The sequence below is a fragment of the Indicator indicator genome, chromosome 31, assembly GCF_027791375.1.
Source record: "Indicator indicator isolate 239-I01 chromosome 31, UM_Iind_1.1, whole genome shotgun sequence".
NCBI classification, from domain to species: Eukaryota; Metazoa; Chordata; class Aves; order Piciformes; family Indicatoridae; genus Indicator; species Indicator indicator.
This window is the reverse complement of record NC_072040.1, coordinates 8187536-8209446: the sequence shown is the minus strand read 5'-3', so window position 1 is coordinate 8209446 and position 21911 is coordinate 8187536. Positions and strand designations below refer to the sequence as shown.

At 43.8% G+C, this 21911-nt stretch overlaps 2 protein-coding genes across 3 annotated transcripts; both read left to right on the top strand.

The window, feature by feature from the left end:
- Window positions 1-2099: 2099 nt before the first annotated feature.
- On the top strand, window positions 2100-13064 carry LOC128977221 (transthyretin). Of its 2 annotated transcripts, none has more exons than XM_054394713.1 (4): window positions 2100-2186; window positions 3109-3248; window positions 9201-9336; window positions 12795-13064. In XM_054394713.1, the coding sequence occupies exons 1-4, from the start codon at window positions 2118-2120 to the stop codon at window positions 12900-12902; spliced, it is 453 nt and encodes a 150-aa protein (XP_054250688.1). In that variant the 5' UTR covers window positions 2100-2117; the 3' UTR covers window positions 12903-13064. The 2 variants fall into 2 exon arrangements, with proteins under 2 accessions (XP_054250688.1, XP_054250689.1); XM_054394714.1 differs by having other exon boundaries at window positions 2100-2190; window positions 3122-3248.
- Window positions 13065-15037: 1973 nt separating this feature from the next.
- LOC128977224 (transthyretin-like) lies at window positions 15038-19830 on the top strand. Its single transcript, XM_054394717.1, has 4 exons — window positions 15038-15123; window positions 16867-16997; window positions 19057-19192; window positions 19631-19830. The coding sequence occupies exons 1-4, from the start codon at window positions 15055-15057 to the stop codon at window positions 19736-19738; spliced, it is 444 nt and encodes a 147-aa protein (XP_054250692.1). The 5' UTR covers window positions 15038-15054; the 3' UTR covers window positions 19739-19830.
- The last annotated feature ends 2081 nt before the right edge of the window (window positions 19831-21911 follow it).

The window sequence follows — 21911 nt, the reverse complement described above, 5'->3', positions numbered from 1 at the left end:
GCTCCTTAGCATTATTCCCTTGCAGAACAGCTGGCAGCACAGGAGAAGGCAGGAGAAGTCTGCTTGCCCTGAGTGCAGATTTCTCTTCCCAACATACAAAACATTACTGTGTCAGAGAAATATTTACAATGGGAGCAAAACAACGAAGCAAACTGTCAATGCACAGATCTAAGAGCAGTAGCTAAGGCTCCAAGATCTGAACATATTCTACAAGCATGACTGTGGCATGAGGGGCTACTGCTGGGCACCTTGCATTGACTTTTCCCGGGCATGCAAAAGGAGCGCAGGAGCTACCTGCGTGCTTGTCTGCTCTGCTGTAAGTACAAAGGGCACTTTGATCTCAGCTCAGCACGTTACTGTACTGTAGATTCTTCTCAAAAGCCAACTTTGCCTGAAGAGTACAACTGCATAAAGCAGCCTGAAGGCATGAAAGCCACTGAAGAATACCATCCATGACTCCTTCCCAAGATCTTCGTTATAATCCTATTCAAATTAAGAGGTCAAATTGTTTTTTGTTAGAACACTGTGAAATCAGCACCAGCTTCTTGTAGGCTCAGAGTTGTTTAGGACATGAGGAGAAGGAAATGTCCCAGAAGGCTGTTTCTTTCCCTCTCAGCTAGCACAGGGTGCAAGATGGACAATTTGTATGTGATGGAGCTGGAGAAAGCCAGGTATACCACATCAGTTCCAGCAGCTGGCATCTTCTCCCTTCCTACTTAGCTTGGAGCTGAGGTCACCCCTGAAAAGCCTCTTCCCCAATGTCCATTTCAGAGCACAACAGTGACATTTGCAGTACAACAGGAGTCTGGCAATAAGAGCATTAGCTGGATGTTAACTTCAGCTGTGCTAGTTGTCTTGGCTCTTTCTGGAGTACATAGAGCAAGAGAAGACTCATTTCAACTTTCTTGGACCTTTATCTTCCCAAGGGGACAGACCCTTCCAGCTTTCTTCTCAGTGAATAAGAGGAAACCTCAATGTCTACCTGAAGATTAGGCATGATGAATCACAAAAAAACAGGTTGGAAGGGACCCCAAGGTCCAGCCTTCCTAGGTGGTAGTGTATTTGAATCCTCACAAACTTCTGGTGAGAGGCATTCTCTTGTCAGACCCTATCTAAACCACATTTCAAAAGAAACATTGCTCCTTTTAAACAAGGAAAGGAACTGCTTGGGAACCTGTCTCCCAACATGAACACTGAGTTAGACAATGAACAACCTCCATCACACATAGGAGCCTGCATGTCTTCAGAAAGCACTGAATGCTTTGAGAAGAAACATTGAGCAGAGCCTCAATGCTCTTGTGCCTATCATAGAATCAGTCAGGGTTGGAAGGGACCACAAGGATCAGCCAGTTCCAACCCCCCTGCCATGGGCAGGGACACCTCACACCACATCAGGCTGGCCAGAGCCTCATCCAGCCTGGCCTTAAACACCTCCAGGGATGGGACCCCAACCACCTCCCTGGGCAACCCATTCCAAGCTCTCACCACTCTCATGGGGAAGAACTTCTTCCTCACGTCCAGCCTGAATCTCCCCACTTCCAGTTTTATTCAATTCCCCCCCAGTCCTATCACTACCTGATAGCCTAAAAAGTCCCTCCCCAGCTTTCTTGTAGCCCCCTTCAGATACTGGAAGGCCACAAGAAGGTCACCTTGGAGCCTTCTCTTCTCCAGACTGAACAGCCCCAACTCTTTCAGTCTGACCTCATAGGAGAGGTGCTCCAGCCCTCTGACCATCCTCATGGCCCTTCATGCACCACCTGAGGGCAAGGTAAAGAAGATCTAGAACTGGTTGGATTTCTGGGCAAACAAAGGTCATTTACATGATTCTGTGGAGAGCTTTGTGAGCCTAATCTCCCCAGGCAAGGGTCATGTTTGTGTCCGTTAGTCATTTTCTTTGCCCTAATGATCTTGCAGTCCCTCCATTGACTGCAGTGGCAGGGCTTTGCATGGGCTGCCTCGAGGATTGGCCAGTTTGCTGAGCAAATAATCAGAATCAGCAGATTTGGAGTCATATGGGCACCCAATAAGCAGCCTGTTTTGTTGTAGGGTCGGGTATAAAATCCCAAATCCTCTCAGCTCCTCGCTGCTGGCACCAAGGCTCACTACCAGCAAACAGAATGGCCTCTCACTCTCTGCTCCTTGCTTTCCTAGCTGGACTGGTACTTTTCTCTGAAGCTGCACCACTGGTGAGTCTCTTGATTCAAACTCAGTCATTACAAGAATGATAATCTGGATTTTCTAGATGACTAGCATCCTCCTCAACCATGAAATTCTGTAACCATTAGGCTTTTGCTGGAGTGTTATTTTACAACTATTTCTTAAACAACTTCTTCAGAATTCTGCTTTTTTTCTTTTTTCTTTTTTTTTTTTTCCCTTTTTTTTTTTTTTTTTTTTTGTTCATTTATTAATTTGTTTTCATAGAATCAGTCAGGGTTGGAAGGGACCACAAGGATCATCTAGTTCCAACCCCCCTGCCATGGGCAGGGACACCTCACACTAGAATTTTAGTATATTTTAGTATATTATGAAAGGTTTGGGGATCCAGAAGGTGTGAGCTTCTCTTTCTATCTTGTCAGTTTGTGACTTGCATGCCATATCTGACTATATATAGAGGCAACTTTACCCTCTTCAGCAAACAAGTGCTTTTCAAGGCACTAAAAAAAAAACCCCAACAAGCCATTTTAAAGTATGACTAAGGACTGTGTAGCACATTGAAATCTAAGAACCAAATCATCTTTCAGCCCCATGGATATCTCAGGTATTCCTTTGTTGGGCTCCTAGGCTAACACTCTCCCTGCACTTCAAACAATTTCCTATATTCTTTTTTGTGAGCTCATTAAAAAGGTAAATTTTATAACATTGTCCCCCATCTCCAACCCTAAATATTTAATCAAGCAACCAATTTGTGTGTGTGGAATAAAGTGATCACTCTAAAGCTCAAAGATAGTCTGCTTTAAGGAGGAGAGGTTTGAAGACTAGCTTTGAATAACCATTTGGCACAGAAATTGCTTTTAAGTCAAGATTAATCCTGCACCAAGAATCCGTTTTTCCTTTGGAAGAAGGTTTCTGCTGAACAGCTCCTATCCCACCTCTCCTGCTTTCCCCAAGGTCTCCCATGGAGCTGTTGATTCCAAATGCCCTCTGATGGTGAAAGTGCTGGATGCAGTCAGAGGAAGCCCTGCAGTTAACGTAGCTGTCAAAGTCTTTAAAAGGGCTGCAGATGGAAGCTGGGAGGACTTTGCTACTGGGTAAGTGATGTGGTTTGATGGAGATGTTTGCAAGGTTCCACGGGCAAACAATTGAGAAATAAAAGGAATGGAGCTCTGATTTAAAAAAAAAAAAAAAAAAGGCAATATCTAATAACAATATCATTGTTAACAGCACCTGAATTCTGATTAAAAACCCATCATATTCAAATGGAACTCATTGATGTCTGAAACACATGCTAACTGCCAAACATATTGAGATGCTCCTCTTATCTGTGTAAAGACAAAGTTTAATAATTTTTTTTTCCTGCTGACTTCAGTACTATCTTTCCTTTCTACAAAGAAGAGAAGAAAAAAAAAATAATAGTAATCGAAGTTTATTTACCAGAATTGTGCAGGTAATGCAGACTAACTTTCTATAGAATCATAGAATGGTTGGAGGGGAACTTAAAGACCATTTGCTTGCAACCCCCTTGCTGTAGGCAGGGACACCTTCCACCAGCCCAGGCTGCTGAAGGAATTATCCAACCTGACTTTGAACACCTCCAGGGAGGGAGCATCCACAACCTCCCTGGGCATCCTTTTCCAAAGTCTCACCATCCTCACTGGGAAGAATTTCTTCCTAATAACCCAGTCTAAGTCTTCCCTTCTCAAGCTTCAATCCATTCCTTCTCATTCTATCACTACAAGCCCCTGCTAAAAGTCCCTTCCTGGCTTTCTTGTAGGCATCTTCAGGTACTGGAAGGCAGCTGTGTGGTCTCCCTGGAGCTTTTTTTTCCCCCCCTCCCTCTAGGCTCCACCTGCAATGGATATGGAGCTTTATTAGCTGCAGACAGATAGAAAATCCTCTCTGTAGGCTTTGTGCACCAGTTCACCAGTGGTTTTCTCCTGTGTAACAAATATGCTGGTTGGAAGAAACTCCTTGACCAAAAAGTTTCAGAGCCCCACTGTAACAGCCCCCAGAAGCACCACCTCAGCATTAGTTTGTGGCCATCTCTATAGAATGACAGCTTGAAACTCACAAAACATCCTCAGAACCTCCCTGAGGAGCAGGCAGCAATAGTTACCTGCAGTCTGTGGGGAATGTATGGATATCAGAGGAACACAGCTTACTAAAATTCTAATAGGTGAGGTGTTCAGGCACTTAGGTTTCACTGTAACAATTCATTGAAGCAGAATTTTAAGTCAAGAGAAATTTCTAGTAACAGCAGGGTGTTCAAGCACAGAATGATAAGCAGGAGCAGGAGCCACCACAGCATCCAACTGTCCTTTACTAGGATTTTTATAGCATGATTTACTTCAAAGCTTCAGAGGAGAAGATGACAAAGAGAGAGAAACCTTTCTCTCCTTCTGAAAGGTTTCTTTTTGGAAAGCTCAAACCAAAAAATACAAACAAACCTCCCCCCCCCCCCCCCCAAAAAAAAAAAAAAGAAAGAAAATAACCCACCACACAACTTCTCCCCATTGAAAAGGAACAAAAAAGGTTAAGGGATTGCAGGAGAAACAAACACCTCCACTGCTAAATGGTGTGTTAATGTAGCAGCAAATGACTCTCAGAATGGATTTCTATACTTCAGCCAAGAAGGAAACCTCACCAAAAAAAATGACATGGTGTTTTCAAAGAAAGGGGAGACAAGGGTAATATTTTGCCCCTCAGGAGTACTTCTGACATGATGGAAACTCAGATGATTTAAAATGTCTCGTCAAGTGCTCCTGAACAGGTGATACAAGATGCAGTTCACAGAAGAATAAGATAAATGCAGGATCAGTGTTAAGAGCACTCATGGTTGGGGCATGCCAGTGTTTTCCTGTTCAGTTTGCAGTGCTACTCTCAACAAGCCCAAGGAGGCAAATCCTGCAGTTCCCCTTCATCAGCCTCTGTTGTCACTTCATATCCCAGGAAAAAAAAAAAGGATAAAATCACTTCTTAAATCTAAATTGAGAAGATTAATCCAAGGCAAGTGAGAAGTACTTGGCTGGGGGAAGGCAGTGGAGGAACATTGAGCCACAATTATTATAGCAGGTACAACTTTTGACCTTTCCTTTGAGGTGCATCTTAGTGAAGGCTCCTTTCCAAGGCACCACTGATTTCAGCTGAACTGGGTTGCTTGAACTGGGTTTTCACAGGTGATTGTTTTGGGTAAAGCAGAATTTCTCTGTTAAACCAACTGAATGCAACCAAGAAACACAATCTGTAGCTACTCCTGTTAGTCAGAAGTATTTTGGTGCTACCCTACCTAGCAGATTGCATATGGAAAAGTTCCATTTTGCACAGATACCTGTAAAATGTAAACATTTACCTTTGCATTTGTTTTGACTTTGCTAATACCTCTCAGGGAATCAAGCAAATGCAGCCAGCAAGTGGTGCTTTGAGAGTAATGGCATTTAAAAGGCAGGATGGAGTTAGCATGACAACAGCTGACTTTATCCAGGGGCTTATTTCAAAACTGGTCTAGCCAAAAAAGTGTGCAAGAAGAGATAACCTGAGCCAAGATGCACTCTGAGGAAGGCTTTAGGTCACAGTGACCTGGGAAGCATATGATCTGGGTTCTAGAGGAGCTCCTCCAATAACTAACTTTGACATTCTCACTCCTCACATGCCTAAGCCTTAGCATGTTGTTCAAGAGTTCCATTCACCAGGCAGTTCTCATGTGGCCTAGATTAGAAATCATAAAACAAACAAACAAACAACCCCCTGCAGCATATTTGAAGTGGTTCCTCCCACACTCCTTTTAAAAAAAAAAAAAAAAATCCCTCCAGAATAATAATTCATGCTCCTGAGATATTTCCTCAGCAGCCTGCATCTGAGGGCAGAGTTTATCCCAAAGCAGTATGTGCCCCAAGAGTTCACAGATGTTATTTCACAGGCAGTGTAGCTGTAACCTGGCCACAATGCACAGCTAAGGTGCAGACAGTGAAAAAGAGGATCAGGGCTGCATTCTAGGTAACAGCTGGAGGAAATTAACCAGAGGTTTGCAAATTTTTTGCTGAAAAATCATAGTTTATAATTTAACATCCCCTTTAGAGCAGATGGTAGCAGTCCACTGCCTATTAAGAATAAGCAACCACCCTGTGTTTATTCCCCCAGTCAGACAGAAATACAAGTGCTGTTCAGAAAGAATACTTACAGCATTCTGCTCATCAGGGCTGATGCAGGGCATCCTCTGCCTTGTCCTAATCCCAGCCAGGCTCTGAACCACAGGCTGTCCCATGGGCTGTCCATGCTGAAGGCTTTGCTTGGGAGATCGCTTGCACTGAAAGGCTACCACTTAATAAGTAAAATTTAGTAAGTGCCATTAGCTCCTGGAAATGGGAGAGAGTCTTCAGCTGACCTCCTGTTTCCAGTTTCCCATCAGTTCTGGACATTGAACATCTGCAGTTATGGCTCAGCAGCCATGATGGAAAGCACCATTCCAGCTACATCCAACCTCTTCTCAAAGAGAAATTAATTATTTGGCTGAACAAAGCTGTTGAGGCAGACACCATTTCTCTTTTCTTGCCTGGACTATCCAGCTTATATCCAAGGAGGTGTATGTGAATTGCCAGCTTGTGCTCTCAGTGTTTCTGCAGGACCTCAGCAATGCTGCTCCATGGCTTCAAGGACACCCACTGCTGCATTCCCTGTCCTTTTACCTATTGCCTTTTAAGGCAATTTAGGTTAAGCCAGGCTGTATTAACTAAACCAAAGAGAAACCAGGTGTATACCTTTCACAAATTGCCTGTGAGCCTTGTTTCAGGCAGGGCTTGGCTTCTCTGCAGGTGTGGTCTACCCTGGATACAGCTGATTTCACTTGGGTGGGATCAGTGAGGCTTTTGTCAGTCTTCAAAGTGCTGAACATGAAATGTAGGAAAGCCTGAAAATGAGCAGGGGGGCACCAATCTTATTACTTCTTAATTTAACCAAAAGCTCAGACTCCTCATTCACTACCATTAAGCAAAGATGACAAATAAGATAAGGGAGGAGGCAGTAACTGGGATCAAAAAGCTGCAACAGTACAACTGTCTCTGTCAAGCAGCATGTCACTGCTTCCTCCTCTCCCTCTCTTCCTCCTCTCCCTCTCTTCCTCCTCTCCCTCTCTTCCTCCTCTCCCTCCTCTTCCTCCTCTCCCTCTCTTCCTCCTCCTCCCTCTCTTCCTCCTCTCCCTCTCTTCCTCCTCTCCCTCTCTTCCTCCTCTCCCTCTCTTCCTCCTCTCCCTCTCTTCCTCCTCTCCCTCTCTTCCTCCTCTGTTTTCTACCCAGACAGCTACTCCTTGCCATAGGAAGGGGAAGTCCCACTAAGGCCAAGGCTTTCTTCATTTTTCTTTCAGCTACATCAAAACTCTCTTAAAAAAAAAAAAAACAACAGAAATAAAATAAAAGGAGGGAAAAGAGATGAGAAGGGTTTAGGAGAGAAATGTAGAGAAACAAACAGCTGTCATACAATACTTGCTTCTTCTCAGACAAATAGATTGTAGTGCCAGCTGTATCTCCTCCTTGCTTCTGAACTTCATTCACCCACAGTTTTTTGGTCAGGAGCTGAGTATATCATCTCAGAGCTGGGAATTCCTATTGCTCATTTAGATGGCACCCAGTGCAAGAGGCTCCTGCTCTTTGACCAAGCCATTGTAACTGAAATTAATGAAATCTTGTGATGCTAGATTGCTTTTCCAAGACACTACCACTCAGGGTCATGTAAAACTGCATCAGTCTATAGGGGTAAAATCTACAACCTCAGTGCTGATAACTAGAGAACAAAATCCTTTTCCACTAAAATCTGCCTTTTTTTCTTTAGTTATAATTTGAGATTTGGCATCTTGCCTTTCAGCACGACAGTCCTTGCTCACATCTGGTTCCAGAGGGCACTTGGTACAAGTTGAACATAACATTTAAAGAAGGGCCTTAACTACAACCTCTGATGTAGCAAGAGAAGTGACCAAAAAAATCCAGCCAGCTTTCATCTGTGATGTGCCTGGATGAGTTGGTACCAAGGACAGGCTCTGCAACCTACAAACATGGTGCACACAGGGGAGAATTGTTTCACATTCTTAGAGAGCATTCCAAGTAGAACTTGGCTGTGCAGCACCTCTGCTATTTAATATTCCATCCTGTCTGTTTCTGCTTAGCATTAGAAGGGATCTACAGCTGGGGAGGAATAACAGCAGGCACCAGTATAGGTTAGGGGCTGCCCTGCTGGAAAGCAGCTCCTTGGAGAAAGACCTTGGAGTGCTGGTGGACAGCAAGGTCTCCATGGCACAACAATGTGCCCTTGTGGCCAAGAGAGCCAATGGAATCCTGGAGTGAATCAGGAAGGGTGTGCTCAGCAGGTCTAGGGAAGTTCTGCCTCTCTACTCTGCCCTGCTGAGATCACACCTGGAATACTGTGTCCAGTTTTGGGCTCCCCAGTTCAACAGAGACAGAGACCTGCTGGAGAGAATTGAAGGGAGAGCCAGGAGGATGCTTAGGGGACTTGAGCATCTCCCCTGTGAAGAGAGACTGAGAGCCCTGGGGCTGTTTAGTCTGGAGAAGAGAAGACTGAGAGGGGATCTGATCAATGTCTATCAATATCTGAGGGGTGGGTGTCAAGTGGAGAGGGCCAGGCTCTTTTCAGTGGTGCACACTAATAAACAAGAAACAACAAGTTCAAACTAGACCATAGAGGATTTCACCTCAACATGAGGAGAAGCTACCCTAAGTGATCCTGCTTTGGCAGGGGGGTTGGACCCAATGATCTCTTGAGATCCCTTCCAACCTCTAATGTACTGTGATAGAAGAAACTTCTTCCCTGAAAGGGTTCTCAAACAGTGGAACAGGCTGCCCAGGGAGGTGGCTGAATCCCCATCCCTAGAGGTGTTTAAAAGAGGCAGAGATGTGGTACTGAGGGACAAGGTTTAGCCCCAGACTTGGTAGAGTTAGAGAATGGTTGGACCCAATGACCTTAAAAGTTTTTCCCAAGCAAAATGATTCTGTGACTCTCTGACAGCATAAAATATTTATGTAGATTCTTTCCCATTACAGGAAAACCACAGAGTATGGGGAGATCCACGAGCTCACAACAGAAGAACAGTTTGTAGAAGGAGTGTACAGGGTTGAGTTTGACACCAGCTCTTACTGGAAAGGACTTGGGCTTTCTCCATTCCATGAGTATGCTGATGTAAGTATTTGCAGATACACCTGAGACCCCATATGCTGTGCAGTGGCATCAGCTGGAAAGAACAAACACAGGAGCAGCAACACTCAGTCAAGTGGCTCCCTGCCACAGAACCCTGGGCAAATAAAGGCAGTAGAGAGCTGGCTAAGCCCTGCAAATACTGACACAGCTCTCCCAAAGTGGAACTGCACCCATTCAGACCAGTAGGGACCATTGTCCAGAAAGAGCTACATTAGGCAAGAATTGGGAAAAAAAATTAAAAAATAGAAAAATAAAAAGAATGAAAGAATGAAAGAAAATAAGGAAGAAAGAAAGAGAGAAAGAAAAAGAGAGAAAGAAAGAGAGAAAGAAAGAGAGAAAGAAAGAGAGAAAGAAAGAGAGAAAGAAAGAGAGAAAGAAAGAGAGAAAGAAAGAGAGAAAGAAAGAGAGAAAGAAAGGGAGAAAGAAAGGGAGAAAGAAAGGGAGAAAGAAAGAGAGAAAGAAAGAGAGAAAGAGAGAAAGAGAGAGGAAGAGAGAAAGAGAGAGAGAAAGAGAGAGAGAGAGAGAGAGAGAGAGAGAAAGAGAGAAAGAGAGAAAGAGAGAGAGAGAGAGAGAAAGAGAGAGAGAAAGAGAGAGAGAAAGAGAGAGAGAAAGGGAGAGAGAAAGGGAGAGAGAAAGGGAGAGAGAAAGGGAGAGAGAAAGGGAGAGAGAAAGGGAGAGAGAAAGGGAGAGAGAAAGGGAGAGAGAAAGGGAGAGAGAAAGGGAGAAAGGGAGAGAGAAAGGGAGAGAGAAAGGGAGAGAGAAAGGGAGAAAGGGAGAGAGAAAGGGAGAAAGGGAGAGAGAAAGGGAGAAAGGGAGAGAGAAAGGGAGAAAGGGAGAGAGAAAGGGAGAGAGAAAGGGAGAGAGAAAGGGAGAGAGAAAGGGAGAGAGAGAGGGAGAGAGAGAGGGAGAGAGAGAGGGAGAGAGAGAGGGAGAGAGAGAGGGAGAGAGAGAGGGAGAGAGAGAGGGAGAGAGAGAGGGAGAAGAGAGGGAGAAAGAGAGGGAGAAAGAGAGGGAGAAAGAGAGGGAGAAAGAGAGGGAGAAAGAGAGGGAGAAAGAGAGGGAGAAAGAGAGGGAGAAAGAGAGGGAGAAAGAGAGGGAGAAAGAGAGGGAGAAAGAGAGGGAGAAAGAGAGAGAGAAAGAGAGAGAGAAAGAGAGAGAGAAAGAGAGAGAGAAAGGGAGAGAGAAAGAGAGAAAGAAAGGGAGAAAGAAAGGGAGAGAAAGGGAGAGAGAAGGAGAGAGAAGGGAGAGAGAAAGGGAGAGAGAAAGGGAGAGAGAAAGGGAGAGAGAAAGGGAGAGAGAAAGGGGAGAGAAAGGGAGAGAAGGGAGAAGAAAGGAGAGAGAAAGGGAGAGAGAAAGGGAGAGAGAAAGGGAGAGAAAGGGAGAGAGGGAGAGAAAGGGAGAAGAGAGAAGGGAGAGAGAAAGGAGAGAGAAGGGAGAGAGAAGGGAGAGAGAAAGGGAGAGAAGGAGAAGAAGGAGAAAGAAGGGAGAAGAGGGAGAAAGGAGAGAAAGAGAGGAGAGAGAAAGAGAGAGAAGAGAAGAGAGAAAGAGAGAGAGAAAGAGAGAGAGAAAGAGAGAGAGAGAGAGAGAAAGAGAGAGAGAAAGAGAGAGAGAAAGAGAGAGAGAAAGAGAGAGAGAAAGAGAGAGAGAAAGAGAGAGAGAAAGAAAGAAAGGGAGAAAGAAAGGGAGAAAGAAAGAGAGAGAAAGAGAGAGAAAGAAAGAGAGAAGGAAAGAGAGAAGGAAAGAGAAAGAAAGAGAGAAAGAAAGAGAGAAAGAAAGAAAAAGAAAGAGAAAAAGAAAGGAGAGAGAGAGAGAAAGAAATAGAGAAAGAAAGAAGGAAAGATAGGTAAAAAAAGAAAGAAGGAAAAAACCCAACAACCTGCTTTAATTATTGCTGAAGAAATAGAGAGATTTGGAAACCTTAATTTTAGAGGAACAAGCTATTTTTTAATCAGAGGTATTTCCCCTGTATCAGCCACCTGAAAATCCCTGATTTATAGTATGCTCTGTAATTACAGGGAAAAAACCCAATTCTTTCTGATGTGCCTTTATACACACATATATATAAAAAAAATGCTGAGTACTGCAATATGCAATACAAAATAAAAAGAAAAAGGCATCAAATATGAAGAAATAACCATAGTGGGAAAGGAAAAGTTGACTGTTTCATCAATACTCAAACTTCATCAGCAGGGCAGGAAATAATCTTGTCTTGTGCCTCCCTTTGCTTTCAGCCCTGCACTGATTTATTATGTGCTCTGTTCTATGATATTTATTTAGCACTTCCAAAAATAAAAAAAAAAAAAAAAAAAGTGAAAATACTTTGTTTAAATTCTTCAAGTTTAATCTGCCACTAAATGTAAGTTTCCCCAAAATTAAGTAGTCTGGAATGGCTGCAGGTTGTGTGTCGTGGAATATTTTCAACCACAAGTTTATGAAGCTTGGTGGAAGAATAAAACAAATGACTGAGGTTCAGGTCCATAAAAGTCTGAGATCATTTAAGTCAAATAAACAGTCCTCCAAAATATTCCCTAACAGTGTGGATGTCCAAAAGTTGCTGAGGCCCATGGAAGGGCTTCACCTCAAAAGGTGGTTAAACAGTGCCTGGTTGAGCCAGGTTCTTGAAGATGCTGTCCTTTGAAAGCAGGCCAACAAATGAGCCTGAGAGGTGGGCAGAGTTCAATGGCTGTGCACAAGGGGTCTGAGGGTTATGGTCCTCATGTCCCAGCAGCTGAGACTTTGGCAGGACCAGGATATATTAGAGGGAACTCTCCAGTCCTCTAGTAGAAATTTCCTCATAGTTCAGATCAAATATGAGGCTAAACTGAGCCACAGAAAGTGGGAGGTTAACCCAGGTGCTGACCCTTTCCTGGGAACTGGGTGTCCCAAGTTGCAGGGACTGATTGGAGAGCAGCATATTTGAATTAGGACAAAGGTCTCTCCTTGCTCCAGCAAGTTTAGCCACTCATTTCATGATGCAAGAACTGCTCCATCACCAGCGGGGTTAAAACGGGAGTGAGGCACTGAAGAGCACAAAGCAGCTTTGGGCTCCGACTGCCTAACCTTGCTTGGAAAACTTACACAGAAGTTGTGTTTATGTTCACTAGATGGGATTTCAGCTTATTTGTTGTTTGAGATACCTCCCCCCCATCCTCCCCTTCCACAGCACAAACTAGTTTGCCTGACTCAGGTGTGGGTATCTCTATCTAGCTTCACCACAGCTGAGGCTCGTTGTGGGCATCACTCAAAACCTCCCAAATCCCTCAGTCTCCCATGAGCATCACAAAGTGACTGGGAGCCTTACCCTTCAGAAGGGGAACATCCTTGCTGGGACAGACCTGGCAAAGCACTGTGCAGAGGAAATGAGGAGTGCTTCCTGCCTCTTAGCAAGGTGGTTTTGAATGAGTGTGGCTGATGGTGACCACAAATCTTCTCTTTTGCAGGTGGTGTTCACTGCAAACGATTCTGGTCACCGCCACTACACCATTGCTGCTCTCCTCAGTCCTTTCTCTTACTCGACCACTGCTGTTGTCACTGATCCCCAGGAGTAAACATCTACTGTCCCTACACACACACCCTCTTCCACTAGAACTATTGTAGGCTTTTAGGAGGAAGGTTTTTCCTACTGCTAATGTGTAACTTTTTGCTCCATTAGGGTTTGTTGTTTGTTTGTTGTTGGTTTTTTTTTTTTCCCCATTTTGTAACCTGGCAAACTTCAGGCAAGTCAATAAAATGTTACTTCTTTAAAAGAGTTTGGATTCCAGTGGTGAAGTTTTATTGTGGTCTAAGGTGTCATGATTTGTGTTCAAGTGCTGAGAGCATCTGGAAAGCAAGCATGGCATGGCACTGGATTTGGTTCTATTAGTCTTCCTCCACTGCCTTAAAAAAATCTGACCAAATGCAGTGGTTGGAAATCTGAACATTATAAAAACTGTGTTACCTTAAAAGTTTTGACCAAAACCATGCTTTTAAAACAAAGTCACCCATGCTACTCATAGTTTACACACAGAAGAGACAGACCCACTGTCAACTAGGTCAGAGGGCAAAGAAGAAAAAAATCTGAATACCTAGCGGCAGAGCAAATAATGCAGAAAGGCTTTTGAAATATACATTTCCAGAGGGCTGAAAGAGTTCAAATCTCTGTAGTTTTTAAACTTAAAACTTCAGGTAACCCTCAACACTTTGTCACTTCAAGAGGAAACTTTGCTGCTCAGTCAATCTAAGCAGCTCTGGAGCAATTTCACTTCACACCATTTTTACCATCCTTGATCTTTAACCCAGCTGGCTGCTGTCTTCAGCTGCATTCCAGTTTTCTCTCTAATAAGCCAAGTCTCCAACTATCTTTTTTTTTTTTAAGTCCTAAAATAGAAGAATTAACCTAATATCCTCTTTGCATTTGTAGAAAGGAGACAAGGTAAGCTGTGGAGTGACTGTGGTTCATATCACCTTGTTGATAAACTGACCAAAGACTCTCAGAGCCTCAGCAGTGATTTCTTAGACTGATGGCCTGTTGTATCCTGAAGCAGAGAACTGGTTTCTAATGGGATTGCAGAAACTACAGAGGTAGTTACTGACATCATGCCCTTCAGGGCCCATCCACACTCATCTCCCACTGACCCTGGAGATTTTCTCTGCACCCAGAGCCTGCTGGGATGACTGCACACCAAGTGAATTCACAAGCTTGCCTTTCACATCTCACTATCAGGTTACTTTTTCCACTGATTTCTGCACAGCACCATGGTTACACAACTCTGGTAAGCAGTGTAAATAGTTTCCAAACTGCCTTCACCTTAAAGCAGGCAGATTTCATGGGATCCTGAGCTTGAAATCAGTAGGTTTCATGTGCAGTGGGCTCTATGCCCAGGGCTCGAAATAGTGCATCAATAGGTTCATACAGGTATAGTCATTTAAAACAACAACAAAACACAGACAAAAAACCTATTCTGCTAGTAGCAGCCATCCACCTGATGACAGGAGAAAGCTACTAAGAGAGTGTACATGCAAATGTCTAACCAAAGATTACACATAGATGAATTTCAAGAAGTACCATTTCCCTAAAATGCAGCAGATGCTTCAGGTGGGAGCTGCCCTGATGTTTGACTGAATCTAAGGGACAAGTAAAGCACTAAGGCTGTGACTTAGAACACTGTGCTTCAGAAATGGGTATGTAAGTATCTGGGTATCGTGCTGGAAACCAAAAGGGACATATTTTTCCTCCAGGGGAATGCATCAGATAACTAGACAGCCCACACACTAGCTTATATCAGGGTGGGGAGAAGGTCACCACAGAGAAACATAGGTGGGGTAAATTATGCCAAGCCAAAACCACAGAGAAAGTCTCCCTGAAACTGTTGATCTGACCACAAATCTGTATTGCTCTCGACTACAGGAGATCTATACAGCACTGCTCCTCCACAAAAAGAGACAATAAACCAGGAACAGACCTTGTCTGCAAGAAAACAGAGGCACTGCAGCTGAGCTATGAGAGAAGCAATGACAGAACCCTTATTTTAGCAGGCAAGGTTCATGTTTGCATGAGTTACTTATTCTCTCACTGTTTACCAAGCAAACACCACGAATCGGCAAGTTGAAAGTCCTATGGCTCCTCTGATAAGTAGCCCCTGCTTAGAGGCTTTGATATAAAAATCACAGACCCCACCAATTTCTACCTGCTGACACTGAGACTTCCCAGTGGCAGGCAAAATGGCTTTTCACTCAGAGTTCCTTCTTCTCTTAGCTGGCCTGGCACTTCTCTCTGAAGCTGCACCACCGGTAAGTGTCTCAGGGTTGAGGACCTTCATAGTGAGGCAGTCCCAGCTTTTGGTTCTTGCACTTTAACGAGTGTTAAGTGAAAACCAGAATATCCCACTTGATTGCAATTACTTTGATTTGTTTGGCATGTATCAGCTGTAGTCCTCTCCTACTGCTCTCTTTCTGGTGCTTCTTTCACCTTCTCTAGTGCTCACTTTTGAGGGCTTTATGGTCAGAGAAGCAGCACTTGTCTAGTTAGACTCAGTGATGATGTGCAAAACAGTGCAAGACAAGGGGAAAAAAAATCATATTCACTACACAAAAGCCTTGGGCCTTTTGGAAAGTAACTAACAGCCCTTGTAACATCACAAACAAGCTCCTGATAGGAGGGATTTGCTTTCCTGTTGTGAGGAACATGCTGGAGAAATGCCTTCTGCAGCCCTCTCCCTTACTGCTGTACCCTCCACAGCTCTATCCTGTGCAAGAAGGAATCTCAGCACTCCCTGATGTAAGGAAAGAAGAGAACCAAACCCAGCTCCTGTTTCCAGAGGGTTCATTTATTCCAGCAAAGCAATTTGGAGGCAGAGATGCCTCAGCCTGCCGTTCTTCTGGAACAGTCCTGTCTCCCTCTCTCTCCTCCTGCTTGCCTCAAGATCTGATCCTTGAGAAAATGAACACCTGACCAATTTTGGTGAGGAAGGAGATTTTTACTGAGCTCCAGGAAACTAGGTGGTGGCACTAGAGCTCCTATTGCCAATGACCCCAATGAGAAATTAGCAAGGAGCCTGTATGTTGTAGACAAGAGGGGGTTTGAGGGGTCAGGGCACACAGGCAGCACAGATACATTCTGGTTCACAGGGTTCCTAGCCTGTGGGATGGCCACCACATCCCAGCCTGTAAGAGGGTATGTAAGAGTTTCTAGCATATTTTACCATTGGTTTACCATTTGCCTCTTAATTTTTATCACCTACACCGTGATTCATTTTGCAAGGATTAAACAGAGATCGATGGTTACTATTTTGAGATCATCCCTGATTAGCACTTTCCACAAAGCTCTGTTTTCTCACCTTTCATCTACAGAATTAGGCAAGGGAAGGTTAAAGCCCTGATTCAACTCTGCCTTTAAAGAGGCAAAATATCAGGGCATAACCACAGCTTGTGTTGAACACATTGGGAATGAGACTACAGCCATCCCATCTCTAAAGGAAGGTTGCTCTGTCCTGCTCCTGCACAGCTGTCAGGGGCTGATAAATCTGACCCTACACAGAGTTAGTTGAGAGTCCACATGTGGTGCTTATCAAGTTTACAGCAGCATTAAGATAACTCTGTGGCTACAAGACATCAGAGGCTCTCAACTCCAGACAGCCACTTTCGAATCACCACTCCGAAATACAGAGGGAGAGTTGCCACAATTTTAAACTTTCCTCCTGCCTTTGAGGATTTAATTATTTCATGTTGGGGTCACAATTTAGGTAGCACTTCATGCTGGAGATGATGTGTAGCAAGCCATGCAAAGAGAAAACAGCACAGCCTCCCCACAGCACATGGCTACACTCCTCCTGACAACTCCTGACATCTTCCTCTCTGGCTCCACTGTACCCAGCCCCCAGGCACCCCGAGGCTACATTTCTGCAGCACACAGTGCTCCTGATGAGGGGAATATGGTGTAGTCTGTAGATCTAGAGAAAAATATTCCTTACTGCTTCATTGTGGACCATTGCTCACCTTCCTTGCACCATGACACTTCTCTCTTCCCGTCCCCAGGTCTCTGCTGGCTCCAAGTATCCTCTTTTCATAAAAATTCTGGATGCAGTCCGAGGAAGTCCAGCTCCAAATGTTCCAGTTAAGTTATATAAAGAAGCTGCAGATGGATCTTGGGAACTGTTAAATTCAAAGTAAGTCATACCAAAATAATGAGTGAAAGTAGGGGAAGGCCATGGGAAGAGGCCAAGGAGTTGCAAAAGCAGTTTCCCATTCTCCAGCAGAAGAGGTGATTTTACTCAGAGGGAAGAGAAGGTCCTGTTGGCCTGATTTGTGCAGGCTGTCTTTTAACTGCAGCACAGTTGCAATACCAAAATGGGTTTATAATGCTTCATAATCACTCTGAGCACAAGAAATTGTTTTAAACTCTCCTTTAATTCAATCTTTGCTCCTCTTCAATTTCATTACCAAGGATTACGTTACTTTTTTAGCAGCCAGCAATGAACTGCTGCACTCTTACCAAAACCATCAGGCAGACTCTTCTAGGGTTTGTTTTGGTTTAGGATGAGGAAGTTGTGATGATCCTAAATCAACCTCTCCAGCCCTGTTAATTTGTAAATAATTGAACATTAGCAAGAGATTCTGAAACAACTGCTCTCAGGCAAAAGATGTTTGGGTTTAGCTGAGAAAGATTAGAGAAAGGAACAGTTATCTAACAATGATCAATCTACAAGAAAGGAAAAATAGAGACCTCTGCATCCAGTTCTGCTGCCCCACAGACAAGATGGACATCGAACTGCTGAAACAGGTTCAGAGGAGGGCCACAAAGATGATCAGAGGGTTGGAGAACCTTCCCTGTGGGGACAGGCTGAGAGAGTTGGGGCTGTTCAGCCTGGAGAAGAGAAGGCTCTGGGAAGACTTTAGAGTAGCCTTCCAGTATGTGAAGAAGCCTAACAAGAAAGGTGGGGAGGGACTTTTTACAAGAGCTTATAGTGACAGGATGAGAGGCAATGGATTACAGCTGGAGAAGGGCAGACTTAGATTGGAGATTAGAAAGAAATTTTCTGCAGTGAGGGTGGTGAGACACTGGACCAGGTTGCCAGGGAGGTCATGGATGTCCCCTCCCTGGAGGTGGTCAAGACCAGGTTGGATAAGGCCTTGAGCAACCTGGGCTAGTGGGAAGTGTCCCTGCCCATGGCAGGGGGGTTGGAAAGAGGTGATCTTTAAGATCCCTTCCAATCCAAACCACTCTGTGATTCTTTGAATCTGAATGGATTTTAAAACCTCTGATAACTGACTACAGAGAATCTTGTAAGACACAAGTGGTGTTCTGTGACTTCATAGTTGTAAGTTATATTAAAACACAAGTCCCAAGTAATGCACTAGAGGATGACATCAAAAACATCCACTTCTTCATTTGTCTCTCCATGCATTTGGAATAGAATATGTTCAGAGAAAGATCTGGCAGCTAGACCCCAAACCAGTGGTTTGTGACTGCTAAAATCAGCAGCACTATCACTTGTGGATAACCTACCTGAGCAAACCCTGATGTTATATAACTTACTTCACAGAAACAGGCTTCAACCCAGAGCCATGTTTGAGAGACAGCATTCAATATTGGTTCTGGAGCCCTAAATGGGCCAGTGTTCAAAGGTGTGTGGTTTCATACCAGTGGTATGGCCTTGGATAGCACTGATAGCATCTTCAAACCAAACAAAAACCTGTGTTTGTTCAGGATGGAAAACCAGCTGATCAATACAGGCATGTTGGCTGACCTACAGCCATTGCAAATAGCAGATGTCAGTTTTCAAATAGCCAACTGCAATAAAAGCCATTCCTGCTGATAAAACAACTCAAGAGGCTTAAATAAGAAAACCATGGAAAAAATCAAGAGCTGACCTTACTGCTTTGCACAGTGAGGGCAACACAGAACTTCCACATTGTTTACAGCAGTGCTGATGTCTTCTCTCTGAGTGGGTTCATTTAATTAGCTCCAAGACTCTGCCAAGAGCCCATGCATGATAATCCAGCTTTTGGCTCACCCCCAAACCATGCTGAGCAGTGAGGTGGCAGGCAGCCATCTGCTGTGGCCATCATGGAAGCAGCAAATGCCAAGATAAGCTCTGAAGCATCCCTAATAGAGATGGACACGAGCCATTCCTGATCAATAGAAGTATTCATCCTGTTACTTAAGCTACACAACACCCACATCTTAACCAAACTATGAGAGTGCTTTCTTCTGCTGTCACACAGACACACCAATGACGACGGAGAGCTCCACGAGCTCACGAGTAAAGAACAATTTGTAACTGGGTTGTACAAGATTGAGCTGGACACAGCCTCTTACTGGAAGAAACTGGGCTTGAATCCCTTCCATCACCATGCTGATGTGAGTACTCACCCCTTCCTGCACTTTAATTCCACAGAATGAAGGCACTTTATACGGCTAGGCTTCATTTACTGTTTGCATGTGTCAGAATTTTCTTCTTTAAAATATTTTTACATTACCACTTTAAATCCACAGTCTCAGTGGACAGGACAAAGAGTAATGGCTTCCAATTGGAAGAAGCTGGATTTAGATTGGACATTAGGATGAAATTCTTCTCTAGGAGGGTGGGGAGGAACTGGAACAGGTTACCCAGTGAAGCTGTGGAGGCTCCAAGCCTGGCAGTGTTCAACACCAGGTGTGATGGGGCCTTGAGCAACCTGGTCTAGTAGGAGGTGTCCCTGCCTGTGGCATTGGGGTTGGAACTGGATGATCTTTAAGGTCCCTTCTATGATTCTATGATTCTACGAATTACCTGGTATTTGTTTTTTCTTTCTCCAGGTGGTGTTCACAGCTAATGACTCTGGCTATCGCCATCACTCCATCACTGTTTTCCTCAGTCCCTTTTCTTATTCAACTACAGCAGTAGTTAGTGAGCCAGTGGAATAGAAGACATTAAGCATGAAAAGTTAAGATGTGTGAACTGAAATTCCCATAAACAATAAGACTTTTGTTTCTGACTTTAGCAACACTTATCTTTAGGAAGGATGTTTATTGACTTTGTTTTCCAATACTCTTCTGAATAAAAGCATTCTGTATTTCTGTATTCTGTAACCACTGCTCTTCTGGGTAGAAGTTTAGGGCTTGAAAAAAGAAAAAAACAAATATATTAAGCTTAGGGGGGAAAAGTGCATTGAAACTGCATTACTGGGATTCTGTGAACAAATGGAAGCCTTTCATGAAGTTAATCACCCACATTCCTCCTCGCAAAGGAAGGGAACAAAACACATCTGAAAGGCATCTCACAGAAAGTAAGCAGAGAAAATGCAATCTACCACCTACTATCAACTCTGCTGTAGTAGTGAAGCCTGCAAGAGATGAAGACACATGGGACCCACATACTGTCAGCTAAATTCTCCTCCCGATATTGATTTTTAAGATGCAGAAGCCGAAGCAGCTTAAAAGTGATAGCAAGGTAGAACAGCATTTAAGGATGCTGCCTGTACTTGAAATGCCTTCTTCCCTGTTTTTCCAACATAAGTGCTGAGACCTCCCAGGACAGCCCACATCCAGTTCTGCAGAGAAGTAGAACCACCAAACAGAGCTGAAGAAGTTTAGTCATGTCTTTTCATAAAAGTCTGCAAATAACTTTGTCCCCAGTTGGAGTACTCCCCAAAATTACTTGCATACCTCTAACCAACAGACACTTTTGTAACAGTCATAAGAAAAATGAGGATGACTAACAATTCCTGAGAAACCCAACTCCCTGTTTAGTGCCAGGAGGATGAATCCTTCTATTTTACATTCTTGTAATCCATAGGCAAGGAAGATTACCTCCTAAGCAGAAGAATAGAGAAAATCCATAGGCAATTCCACAAGAACAGCAACCCTGACTTGGAAGAGTACACAAAAACACTGAGTCATTTAGCCCAAGAAAAGCAAAAGCTGAAAGAAGCCCAATAAAGGGATTTGTTAGCCTAGGGCTTGACCCCATCACAGCCTAACCTCATGTATTTACTTGGCAGGTGTCTCCTTTTGGTCTAAAAAATAAAGCACTAGAAAAATGAGTACTTGGTCTACAAACAAAACACAAAAGGTATGTTCTGGGGTCCCCAGCAGAAGAGGGACATGTTACTGCTGGAGCAGGTCCAGAGGAGGGCTGGAGAATCTCACCTATGGGGACAGGCTGAGAGATTTGGGGCTGTGCAGTCTGGAGAGAAAGTTCTGGGGAGACCTTATAGTGGCCTTGCAGTACCTGAAGGGGGCGACAAAAAAAGCTGGGGAAGGACTTTTTACAAGGGCTTGTTGTGATAGAGAGGGAATAGATTGACGCTTGAGGAGGGCAGATTTCGACTGGAGATCAGGGAGAAATTCTTTAGAGTGAGTGTGGGGAGACACTGGAACAGGTTGCCCAGGGAGGTCATGAATGCTCCCTCCCTGGAGGAGTTCAAGGCCAGGTTGGATGATGCCTTCAGCATCCTGGTGTAGTGGAAGGTGTCCCTGTCCATGGCTGGGGGCTTGGACCTAGATGACCTTTAAGGTGCCTTCCCACCAAAACCATTCCATGAATCTATTTCTCCACAGAGCCTCAGAATAAACAAACCAATACCATCTTTAGAACATTATATTTCATAAAAGACAATGATAAAAAAGTACAAACATTTTCATGAACAAAAAAAAAAAAAGAAAAAAGAAAAAACCAAACTATGATAGTACACAGGAAATTCCCAGCATTTGTTTCAGTGCAGTTTTCATTAAGCCTATCTTATATACCTCTAGAAATAAAATCTTCTTAAGTACACTTCCTCTTGTTGATACACAATGGATCCTTTTAGTATCAGTAAGTACCTGGCTCATTAGTAACCCACTACAACAGAGTCATTAGTAAACATAACAATAGAAAAATAGACTGGCAAGGTCCAAGGAAAAGGACATTTTGCACTGGCTTTTCAACATCCTGTCCCTTGCAAAATGGATTTTATCTTCCATATTCTCCTACTTCAGTTTGAAATACAGCAAATGGGCTTAAGAGTATCTCGGCATATCAGTCAGACTCCACTGTTAATATTCCCATAATGTTTTTACTTGTTAATTTGCAAGACATTCAGAACCTTGGAAAACC

Excerpts from the sequence above, each read along its gene's own strand:
- LOC128977221 (XM_054394713.1), top strand. The coding sequence starts at position 2,118 with ATGGCCTCTCACTCTCTGCTCCTTGCTTTCCTAGCTGGACTGGTACTT. Across the intron at positions 2,187-3,108 it reads TCTCTGAAGCTGCACCACTG|GTCTCCCATGGAGCTGTTGA; the intron begins GTGAGTCTCTTG and ends GCTTTCCCCAAG. Across the intron at positions 9,337-12,794 it reads CATTCCATGAGTATGCTGAT|GTGGTGTTCACTGCAAACGA; the intron begins GTAAGTATTTGC and ends TCTCTTTTGCAG.
- LOC128977224 (XM_054394717.1), top strand. The coding sequence starts at position 15,055 with ATGGCTTTTCACTCAGAGTTCCTTCTTCTCTTAGCTGGCCTGGCACTT. Across the intron at positions 16,998-19,056 it reads TGGGAACTGTTAAATTCAAA|ACACACCAATGACGACGGAG; the intron begins GTAAGTCATACC and ends GCTGTCACACAG. Across the intron at positions 19,193-19,630 it reads CCTTCCATCACCATGCTGAT|GTGGTGTTCACAGCTAATGA; the intron begins GTGAGTACTCAC and ends TTCTTTCTCCAG.